The 18,787-nt window shown below is 44.7% G+C and overlaps 1 protein-coding gene across 1 annotated transcript in view; it reads left to right on the top strand.

The window, feature by feature from the left end:
• Positions 1–218: 218 nt before the first annotated feature.
• Positions 219–18,787, top strand: part of LOC146198643 (uncharacterized) — a 44,092-nt gene continuing 25,523 nt past the window's right edge. Inside the window, exons 1-11 of the mRNA XM_084594150.1 lie at positions 219–350; positions 5,935–6,245; positions 8,343–8,574; positions 9,809–9,940; positions 11,399–11,557; positions 12,291–12,428; positions 15,167–15,346; positions 15,942–16,076; positions 16,741–16,875; positions 17,673–17,801; positions 18,665–18,776. Coding sequence (XP_084450276.1) covers positions 284–350; positions 5,935–6,245; positions 8,343–8,574; positions 9,809–9,940; positions 11,399–11,557; positions 12,291–12,428; positions 15,167–15,346; positions 15,942–16,076; positions 16,741–16,875; positions 17,673–17,801; positions 18,665–18,776 — 1,730 coding nt within the window. The 5' untranslated portion in view covers positions 219–283. The remainder of the gene's footprint in view (positions 351–5,934; positions 6,246–8,342; positions 8,575–9,808; positions 9,941–11,398; positions 11,558–12,290; positions 12,429–15,166; positions 15,347–15,941; positions 16,077–16,740; positions 16,876–17,672; positions 17,802–18,664; positions 18,777–18,787) is intronic.

The following is an 18,787-nucleotide window of genomic DNA, read 5'->3' as shown; positions in this document are numbered from 1 at the left end:
CCCCCGTATAGGATACAGGACTGCGACAACCGACATCGGTGTTCCGTTCTGTGTACCTTTCACTGCATCCCGGAGAAAGTAGCACCGACGGAGAATCCCAGCGGTTGGTTTGTTTGCGCAATGATCACATAATCACTGCGTTGCCGACCGGCGGAACTCGCGGACGAAAGAGCAAAAACACATCATGAGGAAGTGAGCACTTCCGGCGCGTGCGACAATCGGAGCGCGCGCGCGGCAAAACTGGCGACGGCGTTTTTTTGCTCCGGTGACTGAGTCATTCATCATGGCTTCGCGACTGCTGACTCTCGGAGTTCTCGCGTCACTTACTCTGCTTCAACATGTGTCTGTGGGTGAGCGAATGGCGTTTTTCTTTCGTTGCTAGCGGCGGACAACCATGTGCACTTGTATCGAGCACCCTATCATAATCGTGAAGTCTTGAGAGCAATGAGCTTTTCATAGCTGCAGCGACCATCAACGCGCGCTGAAACACAATCCCTTTTTTTAAGCACTTCAAGGCTGTAAGCAGGCACTGCTACCTGTAAGATGTTGTCAAATACGACGTTAAAATTGAAGGCCACGCGTTTCATTTTTCTCTCTCTCTCTCTATTACGCTAGCGTCATTGCTGCTACGCATTTAGAATGCGTTCTGAATAGGATACCCACGGCACTCCGTGAAATAAAAATTTCATTTAACAACTGTTTTATTATTCTAACGACGCACTGTTCACTTGTTAAGGTGAACAAATAAAACTGAACTTAAGCACCTGTAATGGGGCAATAAGGAAAACATGCCGCTACAGCCCGGTCTCGTTTTGGCGGTACATACAACGGACGGAAATACGATGCTGTTATTAGGAGAACAAAAAAGGGTGCTGGAACTTTGACGCTTATTGACTTACCAAGAAACGGTCTGACAAGCAGAATATAGACTTGTCCTCTGCTTTGACATGAATTCGGGAGATCAAGATCTGCATATTGCGCATAACATGCGTCATTGCCGCGTGACGGATAGCATTTATTGGATGCAGATGAGGTGCACGATCAAGGATGCGGGCGCGTTTCGGTGTGCGGAAAAGAGGAACACAGAGGGTATATCTGTTTGTGAGACAACGATTCGAAGCGCTTTATTAACTTGAATAAATACGCACGCATTATTGTATAGAAATCGATCGATTATTAGTGGAGTATGTCGCATAAGCCAGAAACAAAAATCCTAAGCAGATTACGATACTCCCTGATGCGAAATATGAGCGCAGCTTTTTAAGCGTCTTTGCGATACAGTGAGGCAAAAATTTTGAGAGATGCTTGTGTGTATTTATATGCAGTTACAAATCACTCTGTTTGTCGCACGAGTCAATGAGAATTTCTCGGACAAAGAGAAAGAGAGCCACGTGCAAGCGGCGCAGAGCTTGTGGCTCACAATTCGTGACACTTTTTCAAGGCTTTACTCGTACGCCTCGGTCGATGGCGTACGAGTAAAACAACAAACATGATCAGTTAGACCACAAAAGCAGTGATTAAAAGATAACGCGTATGCCTTGCGGACAGTACCGACAAAATCTCACTGTCGTTTTTATTGTTAGCGCTTTTTTGCATACAACTGCAATAACAGTAGCAAGTTATTGACAAGCAATAGTTCGACTACGAATACGTATACCTGCCAGACTCGGAGGATATTTTATTTGGTGTCATCGATCGCAAAGGCAACGGCTTCTTTCCCGTTTGCGACCTTCAATGTCCACCTACTGTGCCGAAAGTTGTTATACCACTTGCAAAGTTGCAAGCACTTTCAAAATGCAGGTACTGCGATGGAAAGCTCTTCCTTGCACTTGGAGGTCTCACTCAAGCGTAAACCACTTGAAGAGGTAGTTTCACCCACCCCTTCACAGTCGCCCTTGGCGTCAGGCCCAGAAGTTTGGCACGAAACGTTATACAGCTGTCACTGCCACGACGAGGCCATTTTTCAAATGAACCAAACTGTCTTGTTTCTTTCTTTTATGTCTCTTCTTGTACGCTAAACGATGACGGAAAAGAATACAGTGAAGCGAACATGAGCGGGTACCCGCCATGCCGGTTCAGTGATCACTGCGCTTAACTGTCCACCACGTGTTCACGGCTTCGACTCCGACCGAAACTCGAAACTAGAATCGAAACTCAACACTACCAGGGCACCAAGATTTCGGCGCATGCTTAAAAAGCCAATGCGGCTAAACTTAACTCGCAACTCTCCACTGCAGCGCACTTCCTATAGCTCGTCTTACATTTGTAATACATACAGCCGCGGACAGAAAAACATATGGATCATATTCCTCGGCACTACAACTCCTCTTTCGTGTTGTGTTAATGGAGCTCAACATTTGCTGCCTTCGTGCGCAAGCTTATCTGCGGCTCTAGTTGAGTGTACAGCCGAACGAAGAATTATTTAAATATATCGTATTGATGATTCGATAAATACAAAATAGTCAAGCTAGGCTAATTTGCAAACCAAAAGAAGGACTGTACAGCACCCACATTAGAGGCTCCCCTCTCACAGCAACGTGCTGCTCGTCGACGTGACGCCAGTGCCCCACTCGCCAGGTCTAATGTGGATATAAAGATGTGATCACAAGAATAGGCTCAAACAAATTCAAGATGAAGGAAAACGCCTGTAATTAGGGGAGAGATAACATGATGATTGTGGTGTCCTCATTCTTATAATGGCACATAAATAAATAAATAGCGGCGAACAACGTCTTCTTCATTGGGTTATACCTCGAGGTGACGAAACAGACGAAGCAGGACTGCGTCTTCTTTGTAACTAGGCTCTGCGCAATATTTCTTATACTTAGTTGTTAAGCGATTGATGGTGTGTTGGCACATGCCTTTCCACTATGTTCGGTCGCCAGAGACTCCTTAATTTCGCGCACCAGCTTTTCTCTCCTCTTTTAAACGCTCTAATTTTCTTAATTTCCACTTCGCATTTGTGGTCCCAAAACATGACAGATTCCTTTATGCCTCATGGCATAAGGAAATTTCTAAAAATTTTAAAAAAGACGCATTAAATAAAAGAAAAAATGTTGGTCGTTTTAATAAAGTCAAAAGGGGAACGGATTATGAGGCCCTTGCGTCCAAGCAATATAAGATGATGGTTTATTCGGCTAGAGGGCTACTGCTGCCAGATGCCGAATTCACATTGGCTTCAGCGCCGGGTAAACCCACAGCAGGAATCAGTAGATATCACCACCTGGTTATGTTGTCCGTTCTCTAAATATAGGCGTTTTTAGTGTAAACGTTGCCCTTCATATTTGATTCGTGCGAGTCTACTCTCGTTGTGACGTATGGCTGTGTACCAAACGGCTCAGGCACAACCAGTTTTGGTGGCGTAAACTGTTCGTCATCAAAGCTCATCAAAGTCGCAGCGGATGATTTTTCTGCACGAGCCACAGCCTATCATGATAGGTCTAGTGCTGTTACCAGCGCACTATAGATAGAGCATTCAGTCACTAAATAAAGGTACAGTTCAGCTTCGCAACGATATCAACAGTGAAGTGAGTGAGACACGTCTGGCTAAAGCCACCGCTAATCTTTAGTGAACTTGATTGGCTTCACCGCATGACAGCTAATACGGAGCGGATTGTGCAAAAGATCGGAGCCCGCTCTCTTGTACATGTCATTTTCACGTCGTAAAACGGTTTAACACCGCTAGCGATGCTAGTAATCACCCAAGTCAGCACCACCAGACGTATTCCGCGTGTGAGTGTGATCGAACAGAGCCGTTAGGAGAAGAAGCGCCACCTGCAGGGCCACAGCACTACGACCAACGAAATTGAGGTTCGATATAATGCGCGACTTTCCTATACTTTTACACGGGAGTTTAAAAGAAAAATCTCTGTATTTGATACAGCCAATAATTAGAATTAAGAGGTTTCATATATACCGGCTTGACTAGTTTGAATCGAGTGGTAGTGAATGTAAATTTCATTTCTAACTCCAAACTTTTCAGCAATAAATATGTCTTTCGCTACAGAATTAATCTCTATACCAAGCTACAACGGTTAAACAAACGAAGTTCACTGTACGAACAAAAATTTGGCAGCGTTGTTGTTGTTTACGGTGATAATGGTGACGACAGTGAAGTTTAAAGACGCAAAATATTATCTAAGGCTAAAGTCTGCCTCAGTGTATCATACGTTACCGCCTCGATTTACCGCAAGGTGCATAGATAGATAGCCTGAGTCGCTTTGGAACATTGTACCCTATAAGCATAAGCCAAATCGCATAAATAAAACGCACAGCTTGAGCATTAGTCATTCAATGTACGCCATTGTTCCCAGCTCGTCTGATGTAAGGAGAACATATAGTTTATTCACTGCTTCACACCACTTCAGGCTCAACGACACCTTATTTTGTTAGAATCAAAGGTACGCTGTACGAGCCATCCTTTGTTATTTCCGAGGTAAGTGGCAGTCATTTATCTTCAAAAATGGCTCTGAGGCGAACAGCAGACAAATGCAATGACATAAATATACGTCCAGCATAAAAAAAAAATAAATAAAGCTGGCAATTGATTGAATGCGTGGGACACAAAACTGGCATTTTTTTTTGTTTTGCATGACTGTATTATATTAGTGGAACAGGTATGTATACCATTTTGAGAGGAGAACAACAAGATTTTTATACACTGAAAAGCGCGTTTCAAGCATCGCTATGGTGACATTTACTCGCTCTTTTCGGTTTTTTTTTTTTTGTTTGTTTTTTTTTTTTTCGGGCAGCGGAGCCCACGTAAACCGCTGCAGTGATGACCGCTGCATACCTAAAAATTACGTTCTCTTGTCAAAGCGTTAACAGCATGCTGAAACACTTCTGCATCTAATTTCCCAGCGTGCCTTTTCTTCCAGTATTATTCAACTTATGAATTGATTCATATGGGGTTGCGTAGCTACCGGTTAGCCGCCGTCATCTTATGCATATAGTTGTGCGTGGGTCCTTGAGTGGACGGTAACAAATAATTAAGCCCTTATTACAGATAATTTACACTTGGAGATTTCCCCAAACCTTATGCCAACTCGTGTACAAGCGAAAGCGAGACATTCTTAACTGCGAAAATCGCGCTTCGTAATATCGGAAGTGTCCGCCTAGCATCTTGAACATATGATGGAAGACAAGTCGATAAAAAAAGTCTACAATGCGGAAAATAGATAAATTTAATGAAGAGAGCTGGCTCAAAATTTAAAAACAGAGAAAGAAGGGTAGTTCGAGTTTAGGTTTGGCTCATCAATTTCGATACAGACATTACAGCAGGCACTCCTGTCTGCATTTATTGTGTATAGTGCGCCGTTTTCATTCTTACCCACCCCTCTCCTTCCCCCCAGGAAAGCACCCTTTTCTATTGGCATCATAAAATTTGGCATCATAAACATGCAAGCAAGAGGCATGAAAGTATTCATGTATCCCCACACCTCCTGAACGTACATATGTGACAGGCATGAATCTTCAGCGATGATTGCTACATACATTTTGTGTCCAGTGGGACTGAGTGAGCATCGAAATAAATTCAACGTCGACGACATAATAATGTCACCAGTTTTTAAACAACCATGCTTCCCACTGACCGCTCAAATGTATTCAATGGTTTCAGTTGAAAACCTGCGATCCGAAACACGCCAACTTCTAAATGTTGTTTTAGGGGCATCAGCCAACCTTCTGCAAGACTGAACGACCCTTGTGCACTGCATTTAGGAGCCCAGAAGTGGACGCGAGGCTGGCCCGTACATATTTAATCAATCGTCGTTGTTTTAGACCCTAAATTTTGGGGTAAATTTGAAACTGTGATTCTAAGTAATCTGGTAGCCAACATGTACCGTTTTTACACAGCGTTTCGCCGCCTGCTTTTCTCGGAGACAAATGATCTTGAAAAGACTCTTCATTGTTTCTCCTTGCCTCTGCAACCCACAGCCCAGTTCGACGCCAACCTGACGCTGCAGAGCTCGTTCGGGCACCTGCGAAACCGTGCACGCTCGCTGCTGCGTTGTTGGAGCGAACAGCACGCGCCCGCCAGCATCAGCTTCGAGCGTCCGGGCGGCCTTTCGCGCTCCTCGCAGCGGCTGCTGCAGGGTTCCAAGGCGCACATCCTCATACTACCCGGCAATGAGGGCCTGTCGCGCGCGGGACTGTTCTCGTGCCGCCTGGCAGCAGGGGGCATGACCACCGAGGTGGCCACGCTGAAGCTGCCACCCACCGCCTACGCCCAAGTGGAGCCCCTGCAGGTAAGTGCGTGCGCGCTCTACTTACAGAATATGTTCCGTAACACAGTTCTGTAATGCATTCGGTGGTGAGTGCGCATGTTCGATGCGGCATACAGGCGTTCTTTTTTTTTTTCGATGTCCAGAACGCCGTGAGCATGTGCAGTTCATTCGCTTGTATGAAGATGGACTGAGAATGCACGCAGTGCATCTGCCGTCATGACGTCAAGTGCCATGGTCCTGTCCAGCTGTATAAGTCCTCGCTCGCTGATAAGCAAGGTTGAGTGGCCTGCTTATCGACTTGGTCAGTCCGGAGGCCGAAGCCAAGCACAACCTCAGCAGATAAATCGACGTGCACCACACAGTTGTCAAGCGTAGCTTCAAAGTATCGGCGTGTATTCTTAAGCCAGTTCCTACAGCCTAGAACATAGAGGCCCCCGGTTGAGTTCTGCAGTCCTGAGCGACTAGGGCCCCCTGACAGCCCCTGAGCTATATTTCTCTTTCCAGTTCTTAGACAACTCTGGGCTGTGTATTGCGGCAAGTGACTTGGCAATCAGCTATCATCCAAAATGCTTACCGATCAGCGTCTTAACGTTTCAAGCAGAGAATGTATAGGCAATTTCTAAAGTGGTGGGTCAAAGAGCTCTGGTACGTCTAAATAGGCTAACAACTGACGGTAATGAACACGCTGAAATAAGTTTACGTAACAGTGCTATTACGTGCACGTGTGTCACTGAGAAGGCTTTTTGATCAATCAGTCGTCTTTGGACTGTTATGCCGCGCCATAAGACGAAGAAGCTACATTTGGAGTATATATTCAGCTTTGCTTAGCTTTCTTTTCTGCACGATCTAAATTTATTGGTAAACAGCTGCTGGGGAAGCGTAATTATTGCTCAATATTGCAAGTAGCAACAGGAGACCACCACGAGAAACCTGCTAGAATTTTCAAACCATCTTAAACTAAAGAGTTTCTGCATGATTCGCCGTCTAAACAAAAAAAAAATCTGAGGGACACTTATGGTCCACCTTTAAGGGTATGACATGACAGCATTAATGGCTCTCGTATGCGATCCTCTTGCTGACCCTCGTTCACGCACATGTACTTAAAATCCTACTCACTTAATCACTAATTACTTTATTTTTGCATCCATTACACATGTTCACTAGCATGCACCCATACAGCTACCACATTATGTGCAAGACCAGCGGTGACAGCACAGATATAACACCCCACTTTAACAAGGCTTAACGAACGTCTCTGCATGGCGTATAGGGCAGCGTGTTTATAACTCGGAATCCAGAGGTTCCAGGTTCGATTCTCATTTCACCTTCGAATCTCACAGGAGCTACCCAAGGTACCAACCCAACATGTAGAGTGGGCATTTGACGCCGCATAACCCACCGACCAATCACTTTCTGGCAATGTCACTTGCCTACTACCAGCTGCAGAGTGGTCACAACGGTCAACGGTCATAAACAGGGCCTATAATGCTGTCGCTTCATCAAGGTATTAACAAGTATAAGCACGGGCCACCACAAAACGGCGTCCTCGGTGATGATGGAGGGTGTGGTAGCGAGCCAACACCATGGACTGTAGGAGATGGAATAAGAACTTGGCCTTATAGGCACGATTTGACAAAAAATTCGATCGCTACACGTGCTGTAATTGTCCCAAAAGTGAAAAATATCGCATGCAGCGTTGAGCTTCTTATTGTTCGCGAAAATATGTGGTCTTTAGTGTGGGAAGCAAATAACTGAACTTCAAGTGGTATTTATTTACTGCTTCGAGTGTAGGTTTCATGTAGTCAACGGAAGACCACTAGGAGCAGTAAGGTCAGGACTGGCAAATGGGCGAACAAGAAAGTGCACAATCCACACTGTTATGACAGCTCGATCTTGTATGCTTTATTGCTCGCCCATTATTCTTGCTATCATGCTATCATTAAAATGTCTGTTTTCGAATTCACCTTTACCATAACGCCGAGCTTGCCCTCTTCTGTAGAAGCTTTGCGTCACTTTCTTGAGGTCACTTCGTCGAAAAGCAACGAGCTTTCGTCGCAGCGCCGTGAGATATGTGACCCCTCTCGTGACGAGCATGGTGGGCATTACGAACGCTTGCAGGCGTACGTGGTGGCGCACGTGGGCGAGACGGTACATCTGAGCGTCACCAAGCGCGTACATCGTCCTGAGAGCCTAGTGTGGAGGCTGGAAGGGCTCGAGCTGCCTGAGTACGAGGGGAGTGAGACGGTGACGCTGGCAAATGTGGAAACAGCGGACGCCGGGGTCTACGAGTGTCACTACCGGGGCCAGAGAGACGCCCGGTTGCACGCCTGGATACGGCTCGTCGTAGCCGGTAGGTCCTCCCTCTCTGGTCTTCACGCGTCTCTCTCCTGGATATTGCGATAGAGCACCAAACGCGTACCACAATCCGTAATCTGTTCCGCGAAAAATACCCACATAAAGACACTCTTCAATGGTGGGCACGATTCTTCACTGCCGTTCTCTATAAGGCCCGGCATCGACGTGAGTGTAGCAAAGCCTTCATCAGCTCAATCACGTCCACTGCGGGAAGAAGGCATCTTTCAATGATATCCGATTAACCATGTCACAGGCCAGCTGTGAATACCGTCTCCAATGAATTATTAACCTCTTGTCACCACCAAACATTCTGTCATCATCCACGCCAAGAGTGCATGATGTGTCCATATTTACTTCTTTTCTAGTTTCCGTAAAAACACTCCTAAATCGCATTGCGTTTTTCTTTTCTTTTTTTTCATCTTTTAATGCTACCTGTTTCCTCCACTATTCAATACAGGATCGTCAATTTATATCAGAGCCTTTTCCTTCCCATTCACGTTTCCTTCCATCCACGTTTCTCTCTGCGGGCGAACATAAGTAAGACACATTCGTTGACTATAGCTTCACTTTAAAAGCTATTTCAGAGAGAGTGTTCACTACTTGAGATACCGAATACAGAGCAGGGCTTCAGGCGTAGTTAATTTGCTTTTCTTTCAGAGTCAGGAGCACCGCGTCCTGCGTATCCGATTATTATATCCATGTTAAAGAGGATAGAGCAGAATTAACTGAAATGTCAACATTCCGGTTAAGGAAACTGAGTACCACCCAGTGGCAACTTACGTTCACGTCTTAAAGTTTTTCACTTTATTTCGGCAAATAAAGATTATCCCGCTGTGTAATATAATACCTATGAAATCATTATAAATCCTAGCTATTGTCGCAAGCGTAGTGTTCATTTGTAGGGAGGCAAAAAATAGCCGAAACTTTGCAGTTACGTTCAATCCAACCCCGTATACTGAAACAGGGCATGATGAGCCTCTGACAGGTTCTTCAGTAATATTTCCGAGAGCACAATGAAAACTACCCAACAACAATGACCTAGAGATTTATGCTGGAACTTCTCACGGTTGCTTGATGGACAGTACTGCCCTCATCAACAACATGCAGCACAGCTTCATGTTCACACTCGGGAGCGAAATAATTCTGAGAGCCAAATGATGGAAACGCGCTGGCAGGAAAGGTGTCCTCTAACTAAATCATTAACCGGTACTGTTGACATGCATCCGCAGACTGCCCCAGTGGCAAGTTCGGTCGGACGTGCAGCGAGGACTGTCCCCCGTGCCGCAACGGGGGTATGTGCCACGACACCTGGGGTGTGTGCGTCTGCCCCGCTGGATTCGCTGGACCAAACTGCGACACCCGTGAGTGACCCATTTGGCCACAGAGCAAAATGAGGCGGGGTTGATTCCCTTTTGAGCCGACGCTTTAACGCCAAACGTGGGTCATTGCAGACGAGTCACTACGTTTATAGGCTTATCCGAGGGAACACTGGCAGGTGGGAACTTTTTATTTCCCTTGTTATGGATTTGGCAATAAACAAGTGTTTGTTCAGTTCAATAAACGAGTAATGCTCTCAAGACAGACGTCCCAGACGGCGCTTCCTCACTAGCGCTGCCAGATGCTGAACATTTACCTGCAAAGTGCCTAGTAGAAATGTCAAGGAGCTTATAATTCGTGTGCGCAAACGTAGCGTATTTTATTTTAGGAACCCGGAGTAATGGCTCAAAGGCTGCAATTGCGCTTTAACTAATACTGCGTATTACATCAGTAATTACCTAAAGGCCATTGCGCAGCCTTATTCCCGTAACTATAAAACCAACAAATCGCACGGAGTCATTTATGACGTAAACACTTCCCAGCCTTCCCATGTCCTATGAAGCATTTTTCATGGGATTCGCACGAACAGTGGTCACTCTTCTTTCTCTGTGTAATCGGAAAGAGTCTGATTGATTGTTCAGAGAGATAGTCTCCATAGGGACCATCAGCTCCTCTCACCTCTGTCATTCTAATCTCCGCAAAGTGAAGCAGATAAGCATGATTTTCTCGCTCGTTCAAGGGCGCTTAGAGGTAAGTCATTAAAGGTAAACGAACTCGTTTACCCTAGTTTTTTAATCAAATAATTTTGTAATTTCTTTGTTTTCTTTCTCGTCTACGTTCTCGGCATGAAAGGCACCTTAAGAGCTCGGCGACGCACTGGGATCCTCGCTTGGGAAAGGGCTGTTGCTTGATCATAAATTTTGCGCTCTTCGAACTCTCCAGGCAATTGATAAGCATGCCCATATGAGCATGTATACCGGGTCTCGCAACTGCCATTTCACAACTACTCTTTCCAAACTGCCTAACCAGGAAATCGCTGCTGTAGAGAATGTCACTCAGCTAAAATGACTGAACTCTGACACGCGATTCCCTCTATAACTAGTCGGGCCTGAGCATAGTCATCGTCCACTGGAAATTAACTGGCAAAATGTTTTCGATGGCCATATTTATTCGGAACGTAATCAGGTCCCTTTTCCCTTAAGTGATATAAAAATGACGTGTTAGTATCCTCATAAGGCTCTAACCTGTAATGATTGTTTTCTTAATTCATTGGTTTGCTTCTCTGCTTTGCCCTGATATGCCAGAATGGACAGTGTATACATATATGGTATGCTATCAATCATTGTAGACTTTCGTGCCACCAGCGACCAATGAATCTTAAAAGGAACAATTGCCAAATGCTGCCTATGCTGTCCTGTACGCTAAAAAAAAAGCGGGACATGTGCATGCGCGCGTATATAATTAATGTCATACTTCTTTCCCATGTCGCGTTGCGTGCGCAGCGTGTGGCCCCAACCGTGTGGGCGCCGAGTGCGACCGCGAGTGCACCCCTGGCTCCCCGGACACCGATCGCCGGGGTTGCGCCCTGCACGTCTTCTGCAGGCCGGACCCCATGAGCTGCTCCTGTGCTCCCGGCTACAGGGGACCGCAGTGCAACCAGGGTGAGAGCGCGGGACCTGGTGTGCCTCTTTCTCTTTCACTCCTTCTGCCCATCTTACGATCGGTTTACATCGCCGATACAACCTAGACTTACAGTGTATTCGCATACTGATGGGACGACCCGACAGTGAAATAAATGGACCAATGCACGTTGTCTCAGTAAACTGCCAGATAATATTTTGTTGGTTCTTTGCTGTTTTCTCTCAGCAAATGGCCGCCGCCATTCCGAATTCCAATCGGCGAGCTCGTGCATGGCAGCGGAACGCTATAACAACTGAGCCAACCGCAATTAACATACTCTTTTTTTTTTTTCTACAGCATATCGTGCAGCGAAGAAAATTGTAGTAGGAAAGTGGGCTTACCGAATGGCACCGAGAAACTATGAAAACTAACAAGTAAACAAATTAGGCCTGAAGACATGCAGCTAAAAACTAAACACTCGCAAGTTCGAAACATAAAGCAACTCAGCGCAAAAAATAAGCCTATTTGTCGCAAATTGTTGATAAAACGAGCCAAGCGGCTGCTATCAGCTGAGATTCCATTTGCTGGTATATGAAGCGCTCCATTCAAATATTTTGTTTGAAATGAGTGTGTCATGTAATTTATTTGACATAATATTTTTTTTATTTGACTTCTGCGACCCCCCCCCCCTCTTCCTTAAACCCATCATGAAACTTAGTAGGACTTTGATATACGTAGATATGTTTTTTCCTATTCCCCTGTGTATTCACGTAGAGTGCGAGCCAGGCTACTACGGGGCCGACTGCCTTCAGCGGTGTCACTGTGTTCCCCCTGGAAAATGCGACTCCATCACGGGACACTGTTCGCAGGGCTGCTCCGCCGGATGGACGGGGGAGTCTTGCCACATACCAGGTGTGTCCCGCTCGTTGGCCAAGGTCTGGGAGAGCATTAAGTATGGCTGCAAGAAAAAAATGCGAAATGGCGAAGATCAACAGGGGTCAGCATAGTTTAAAACGTAGACCGACCACAGCAAAATGGGCTGCGCACTTATCAGGAACACTTACAGTCTTCAATAGAGGCTTGTAGACGACTCGGTGGCCTCAGTTCAGTTTCAATTTCAGTTTCAGTTTCAATTTATTTCCCACAACACGTACAGGGGATGTACAAGGTGTGGCGAGGGTGACGGGATAAAAGCTGCATCAATAGCAGCTTGACTGGCCCCGTCTTTCCAAACAACATGGCAGCAATCACGACAGTTTGGAAGCTCGGTACACATATATGATGGGAAGAATAACAAGAAGCAACCACTTCAATTAGCAAAAAATATACATACTAAGACAAATGGGAAACAAAGAAGAAAAAAAAAGAAGGAAAATATGCATTCATTCAAAAAATACAGTCAGATTGTATAATACTGGATAGTAATTTCCAATATTTTTTCTTGGTTAGAATACGCAGCTGCTCGACCGATAGCTTGTATTTGTTCAGTATACTTGGCAGGGTGTTTTGAATCATCTGGAGACCATAGTTTGTACGTGGTCGTGGAATGTTCCAATGTTCATAATGGCGGGTGGAACGAGGTGACATGTTAATCTGTAAGTTGGCAGCAGCCCGTAATGCTGTTCTATTTTTATGGATTTCCGATTTCAGGGATGCTAACAACTGATGCTCGTAGAGGGTAGAAAGTTTAGCAATCTGGTATTTACGGAATAGATCAGAAGTGTGAGAATTGTATGGAGCGTTGGCAATTGCTCGAACTGCATATTTTTGTAATGTAACTAACCTATTTTGATTTCTTGGTACTATTACCCCAAAACAAATGACAATATTTCAGATGAGATGCAAAAAATCGTGTTATAGAGCATTAGCTTTTGTGGGACGGGTAAAAAGCGCTGCACTTTTCTCAACATACCTAATGCTTTACACAGTTTAGTTTGTTATGCTATCTGTGTGAGAATCCCATAGTATATTTTCATGGAAAACGATTCCTAGTGTTTTTGCTGAGGAAGAAATTTCGATTTCAGCATTGTTGCACTTCAGCTGAATAATGCGAACGTTAGTTTGTTTACTTGAAAGAGAGCTGCTTTTGATTTGGAACAGTTTATTTTTAGACTGCTTGCTTTTGACCATTTACACAGTTTGTCTAAGAATATGTTTGCAGTTTGAACAAGGTCATTTGCATTATTTCCTGTAAAACATGTACTGATGTCGTCGGCATATATAACGTAATTTATGGTGTTGTCTAAAGATACAAGGTCATTAACGTAAGCACTGAAAAACAGTGGACCCAGAATACTCCCCTGAGGTACGCCATGCTTATTTATTTGTAGTGAGGACATTTCATTTCCAATACATATTGCTTGATATCGATCTGTCAAGTAGCTTTTAACTAGATTAAAAACGGTACCACGAACACCATAGCAAGGCAATTTTTCTTGTAAGATATTGTGGTTGATTCTGTCAAACGCCTTGGAAAAATCTACAAATAGTCCTAGCGTTAGTTGTCTCTTTTCAATATTACCTAAAATTAGTTCATTTTGATGAAGGAGAGCTTTCTCAGTAGATTGACCTGACCGGAAACCATATTGCGATGATACAATAATAGAAATAGCGTCAAAGAAACTAGTGAGTCTTATAAATACTATTTTCTCTGGAAGTTTTGAAAATATTGGTAATATTCAGATAGGCCTATAATTTCCCAAGTTATCTTTTTCTCTGGTTTTGTACACTACTGTCACTTTAGCATTCTTGAGTTTGTCAGGAAATACACCGGTATACAAAACTTGGTTATAAATATGGGCTAGATATGGCCCGGGGCAATAAGATCAATCACAAAGCTAACCGGCTGCATTTTTATTCCGTCTATATCCTCGCATTTGCTTTTCTTTTTCTTTTTTTTTTCAGAGCACAGAATAAATTGAAGACTTCGCACTCGTCAGTAGGTTTTAAAAATACGGAATGTTTCACCGGGGCAGATAAATACTGCAGGGCGTCAGAATTATAAGGGCTCGAAACTAATAATAAAAAATATTCATTAAATTTTTCTGCAAGAACTTTTCCCGTTGTCCATCTATTTTTATTTCCAAAATTCTTGTCTGATGCCTGGAAAGCAGAACTGACCTAAGTTTCTTCCAAGCTTGTTTGAAATCTCTGATTCCATCGAACAGGTGTGCATAATAATCGCGCTTTGCCTGTTTCAAACACTTGTTGAATAAATTCCTATACTTTTTAAGATCTTTTAGAACTTCTGGGTCACGACTTGCAAGGAAATTATGATACAACCTTGTTTTCTTCTGTATCATTTTTAGCATTTTAGTTGTCATCCAAGGCTTTCGTGCACGTTTTGGTTTCTTTACTACTTTGTATGAAAAATGTTTTCCAGCCGCTTTTCCACGTTTGTATGTTATAAAGTGGCATAAAGATTTGGATTGTGTGGAAACGTGTGGCGATAGAACGAGCAGTTGATCAATGGTAAAAAGTATAAAACTGACATAATAGCGGGGAAAGCGGTAATGCCAGGATCATATCTATACTCTCAATGCCAAGGGGACAAGTGTGACGAGTTACTGCACCTTTTCAAATCGTGGCTTTTTCATTGTGGCAGCAGAAGCCGTAAGAAATTCACAGCACAGCTTTATTACCATGCGCAGGCGACAGCCCTACGACGTCGACCAAGATGCAGCCGACGCTGAAGCCCGGCTGCCCTGCAGGCTGGTTCGGAAAGGAATGCTCGCGGCAATGTCACTGCGCCGATGGTGAGGCATGCGACCCGTCCTCGGGCGAGTGCCCGGGCTCCTGCCAGCCAGGCTACTCCCGGCCCACGTGTTCTGGTGAGAGACAAATGCAATTGGGCCGTCACAACCCAGTCGAAAAAAAAAAAAACTATAGGAGGTTTTCTGTTGTCACAACAGAATTTCTGTGCGTTTTTAACAGCGAACCTTTTGTGACAACAGAAATATTTGCAGTAACGTCAGAACAGTGCTACAGAAAAGTACGACAGAAAGAAATGCAGTGCTATGGGAAAGTACTAAAAACTACAGAAATGTTTTAACGTTTACAAAAAAACTACACAGTATTTTGTCGTATTTTTTGATACAGTTCTGTACTTTTTTCGAGTGAGCATTTCATCCTGCAACGTATCTTTCTTTATTACATGAGAATATCCAGCCTACTTTCAAACACTTTATATCCAAGATAGCCTAAAGCTCTACTAAGTAGCAATCCCCTACTCTGCACAAAGTATAAGCAGTTACACTATGCACGATGCACATCCCACACATTTATTCAGACCGCCCACCAAGCACACTGCGGCTCATGTGACACGCGATATTGTGTGTTATTTTCGTTTGTTTGTTTTTGCGGCATTTTTTTTTTTTAATTTCCATGCCTACCATATTTGACAACAATGTCCGTGCGTGACCGCAGAGTGCCTGTCCGGAATGTTCGGCGACCAGTGCTCCATGACGTGCCACTGCTGGAACGGCAACCAAAACTGCAAACCCGACGGGACCTGCCACGACGGCTGCGCCGCTGGCTGGACCGGGGAACGCTGTCAGCAAGGTGGGGCCGCGCAAACAGCGTGATTATCAAGCGAACGCTAGCCGCAATGGAATCACATTCAAAAGAGGATTCTACAGCATGTACTAGCAGAACCAGACTTTTTTTCTTTTCTGATACTAGAACGTTTGTACCATGAACAATATATGTGATCGATTTCACGCTAGACATGGCTTTATAATCGATTGCTTATCAAATCGAACACATCGCGCCACGGGCGTGTCATGAAGAGTTTCGAAACACATAACATCAGATTTAAAAATTCAGCACCATGCACCATTGCTGTCATGCGGATCATGCTTTTCACAGCAACAGCACGAGAAAGAGAATTTAAAAAAAAAACACTCAGGAAACGATTGCTTAAAATGTTGTTGTGCCTACCCCGTTTTTAGAGCTCACGAACTTGTAACAACAATTAGCTCATAGCATTAATAGATTTTGCCAATATACAAAATTCTACATTGGAATTTTGAGGACACCATGTAGGTACTACGTCATGTACGAAGCACTGGGCACAGCTCTTTGGGATTTCGGCATTGTGATCATGGCTTACCGCGACCACCCATAAGGGCAGCCCTCCCACAAGGTATACATACGGTAGACGTACTTCACACCCTTTTACCAAGCACTCACCTGCGCGAGTAAAGCTTCTTGCTTTCCTTTCTAGCCTGCTCTACTGACACCTTCGGGCCGGACTGCGCGTACGAGTGCCATTGTGCTGAGGACAGTGGAGCCTGCGACCCCGTATCAGGAACCTGCGCGGCCTGCGAGCCTGGCTACCAGGGTCTCAGCTGCCAAGAGAGTGAGTCCACTTTTACATGCCTGCCGTACCTGGGCAAAGAGCTGCCGAGAGCGTAGGTACCCAGAAGACAAGTCCTCATGTTGAAGCCTTGTCATTATCTAGTGGACTGAGTCGACGATTGTTCTTTAGATTTTATTTTTTTATATTTCGAGCAGTCCAAAAAGCAGCAAAGTAGTTCTTCGCGGCGATGACCTTCAATTACGGTGATATAATTCTCAACAGATGTTTTAAAAGTTGCTTAGCAAGAACTCGTTTGGTTGTTCCGTTGAAGTAGGGCTGGTTTGGAATATCGGTCAGTGCTCTATATTCGTCGTATTCCTTGTGCCATCTCTCCGCGCTGTTTACTGCCATGTTTGTTGCCTATCAATTAGAACAACTACGACTATTGCCATAAAGCCCAGGTTGATAGAAGCTACCCGTAGGGCAGTGAGACTGGGGTGAGGCACTCTTTTAACTTCGCAGCTCTAATGGACAGACTTTCCTCCTCACTGTCTCGCATTCTCAGGGTAGTAAATGATATCCGTGCCGCCTGCCTGCTGGAAATCCTAGTGACAGCCGAGGACTTGTGCCATAGGCTGGCGAGTGTTCAACAAAACAACTCATAGTGTGATAACCGTCTCAGCACCGTTACAGGTCGATTTTCTGCTGTAACGCTGTTTCTGTCATCATGCTAGTCATTTTAATATATAACGCGTCCATGAGGAGTTAAGGCGGGAGTACAGGCTGAGTGAGCTCTTATGCATATTTGGCACGAACGAGGGGATTATTGTCCGTCTAATAAATCGTACATCATGCAGAATGCAAGGCAGGAAAGTACGGTGAGAACTGCTCGGAGACCTGCACGTGCCTGCACGGGGAGACCTGCCACCACATCAACGGCAGCTGCCAGTGCACCGGACGCCACAGGGGACACTCGTGCGACGAGCGTGAGATTTCTGTGATATACTTCTAAACAATCTTTGCGGATTACTCTCAAAGCGACTAACCTGAAATTACTGCTGTCATAGCCTGGATTGTTTGAAAAATGTTCTGCTCAGCCACTATATAGCGTCGTCCTGAGTCTTTTTTTTTTATCTAAGTTAGAAGTTTGACGCCAAATGAGAAAATTCTGTATATGTATTTATTACTGACCATAAATTACTCGTATAATACGAGTGAACCACTTTTGCTTTAACAGGGCCGGCTCACACCTAGCATTTTTTGGTGGGCATAGTAGCAATTCGTTTGGTTTAGTACCACAAAGCTTCTGGAGTAATATTGTGGAGTGTACTTTCTTATTTCACAGCTTTTTTTTTTTTTTTCTGAAGACAGAGGTGTCGACTGACAGTATTTTTACATGCACCGGTTAATTATCAAACAGCGAACCTTAAGTTCGCACTTAACCATTTGCAGCACTTTGGCGCGTGAAAGGCGCAAAAGACGGAAATATTTAACCCTTCTGATAACCCTTCCTGTCCCGCTTATTGCAGTCAGCTGCATACCGACGTACTAAAGAAGGTATAATATACTGCGTGAATAAAAGCCCGCTTTTTGCTGATCCTTTAGCTTCGTCATCAATAATATACATGGCGACTCGGCCGTTCTAGCTTCTAAGTTGCAAGTATAAACACTTTGAGGACCATGCCCGCACCTGCGAGCATTCTCCGGCACTTATAATAGTGGCACTGCGATTAACATCTTGAGGTCCCATTGTAAGCGTCTTGACCTTCTAAATGACCAGATAAAATATACACGTGCAATGTGCATAGTGCAGCGCTTGCTCACCTCCGCTGCGACAATGTCGTTCCAGTGGTGCCCGAGGTGCTGCCTTCGGAAGAGCTTGAAATCGACAAGGGCCAACCAGGGACTCTGGAGTGTCTCGTCGAAGCCAACCCCAAGCCAGTCGTCGAGCTCAGCAACCAGTCAGTGCGAA

Source organism: Amblyomma maculatum, chromosome 2 (assembly GCF_055883805.1).
Source record: "Amblyomma maculatum isolate TAMU_Amacu chromosome 2, ASM5588380v1, whole genome shotgun sequence".
Taxonomy (NCBI): domain Eukaryota; kingdom Metazoa; phylum Arthropoda; class Arachnida; order Ixodida; family Ixodidae; genus Amblyomma; species Amblyomma maculatum.
This window is presented reverse-complemented; position numbering and strand designations above follow the sequence as displayed.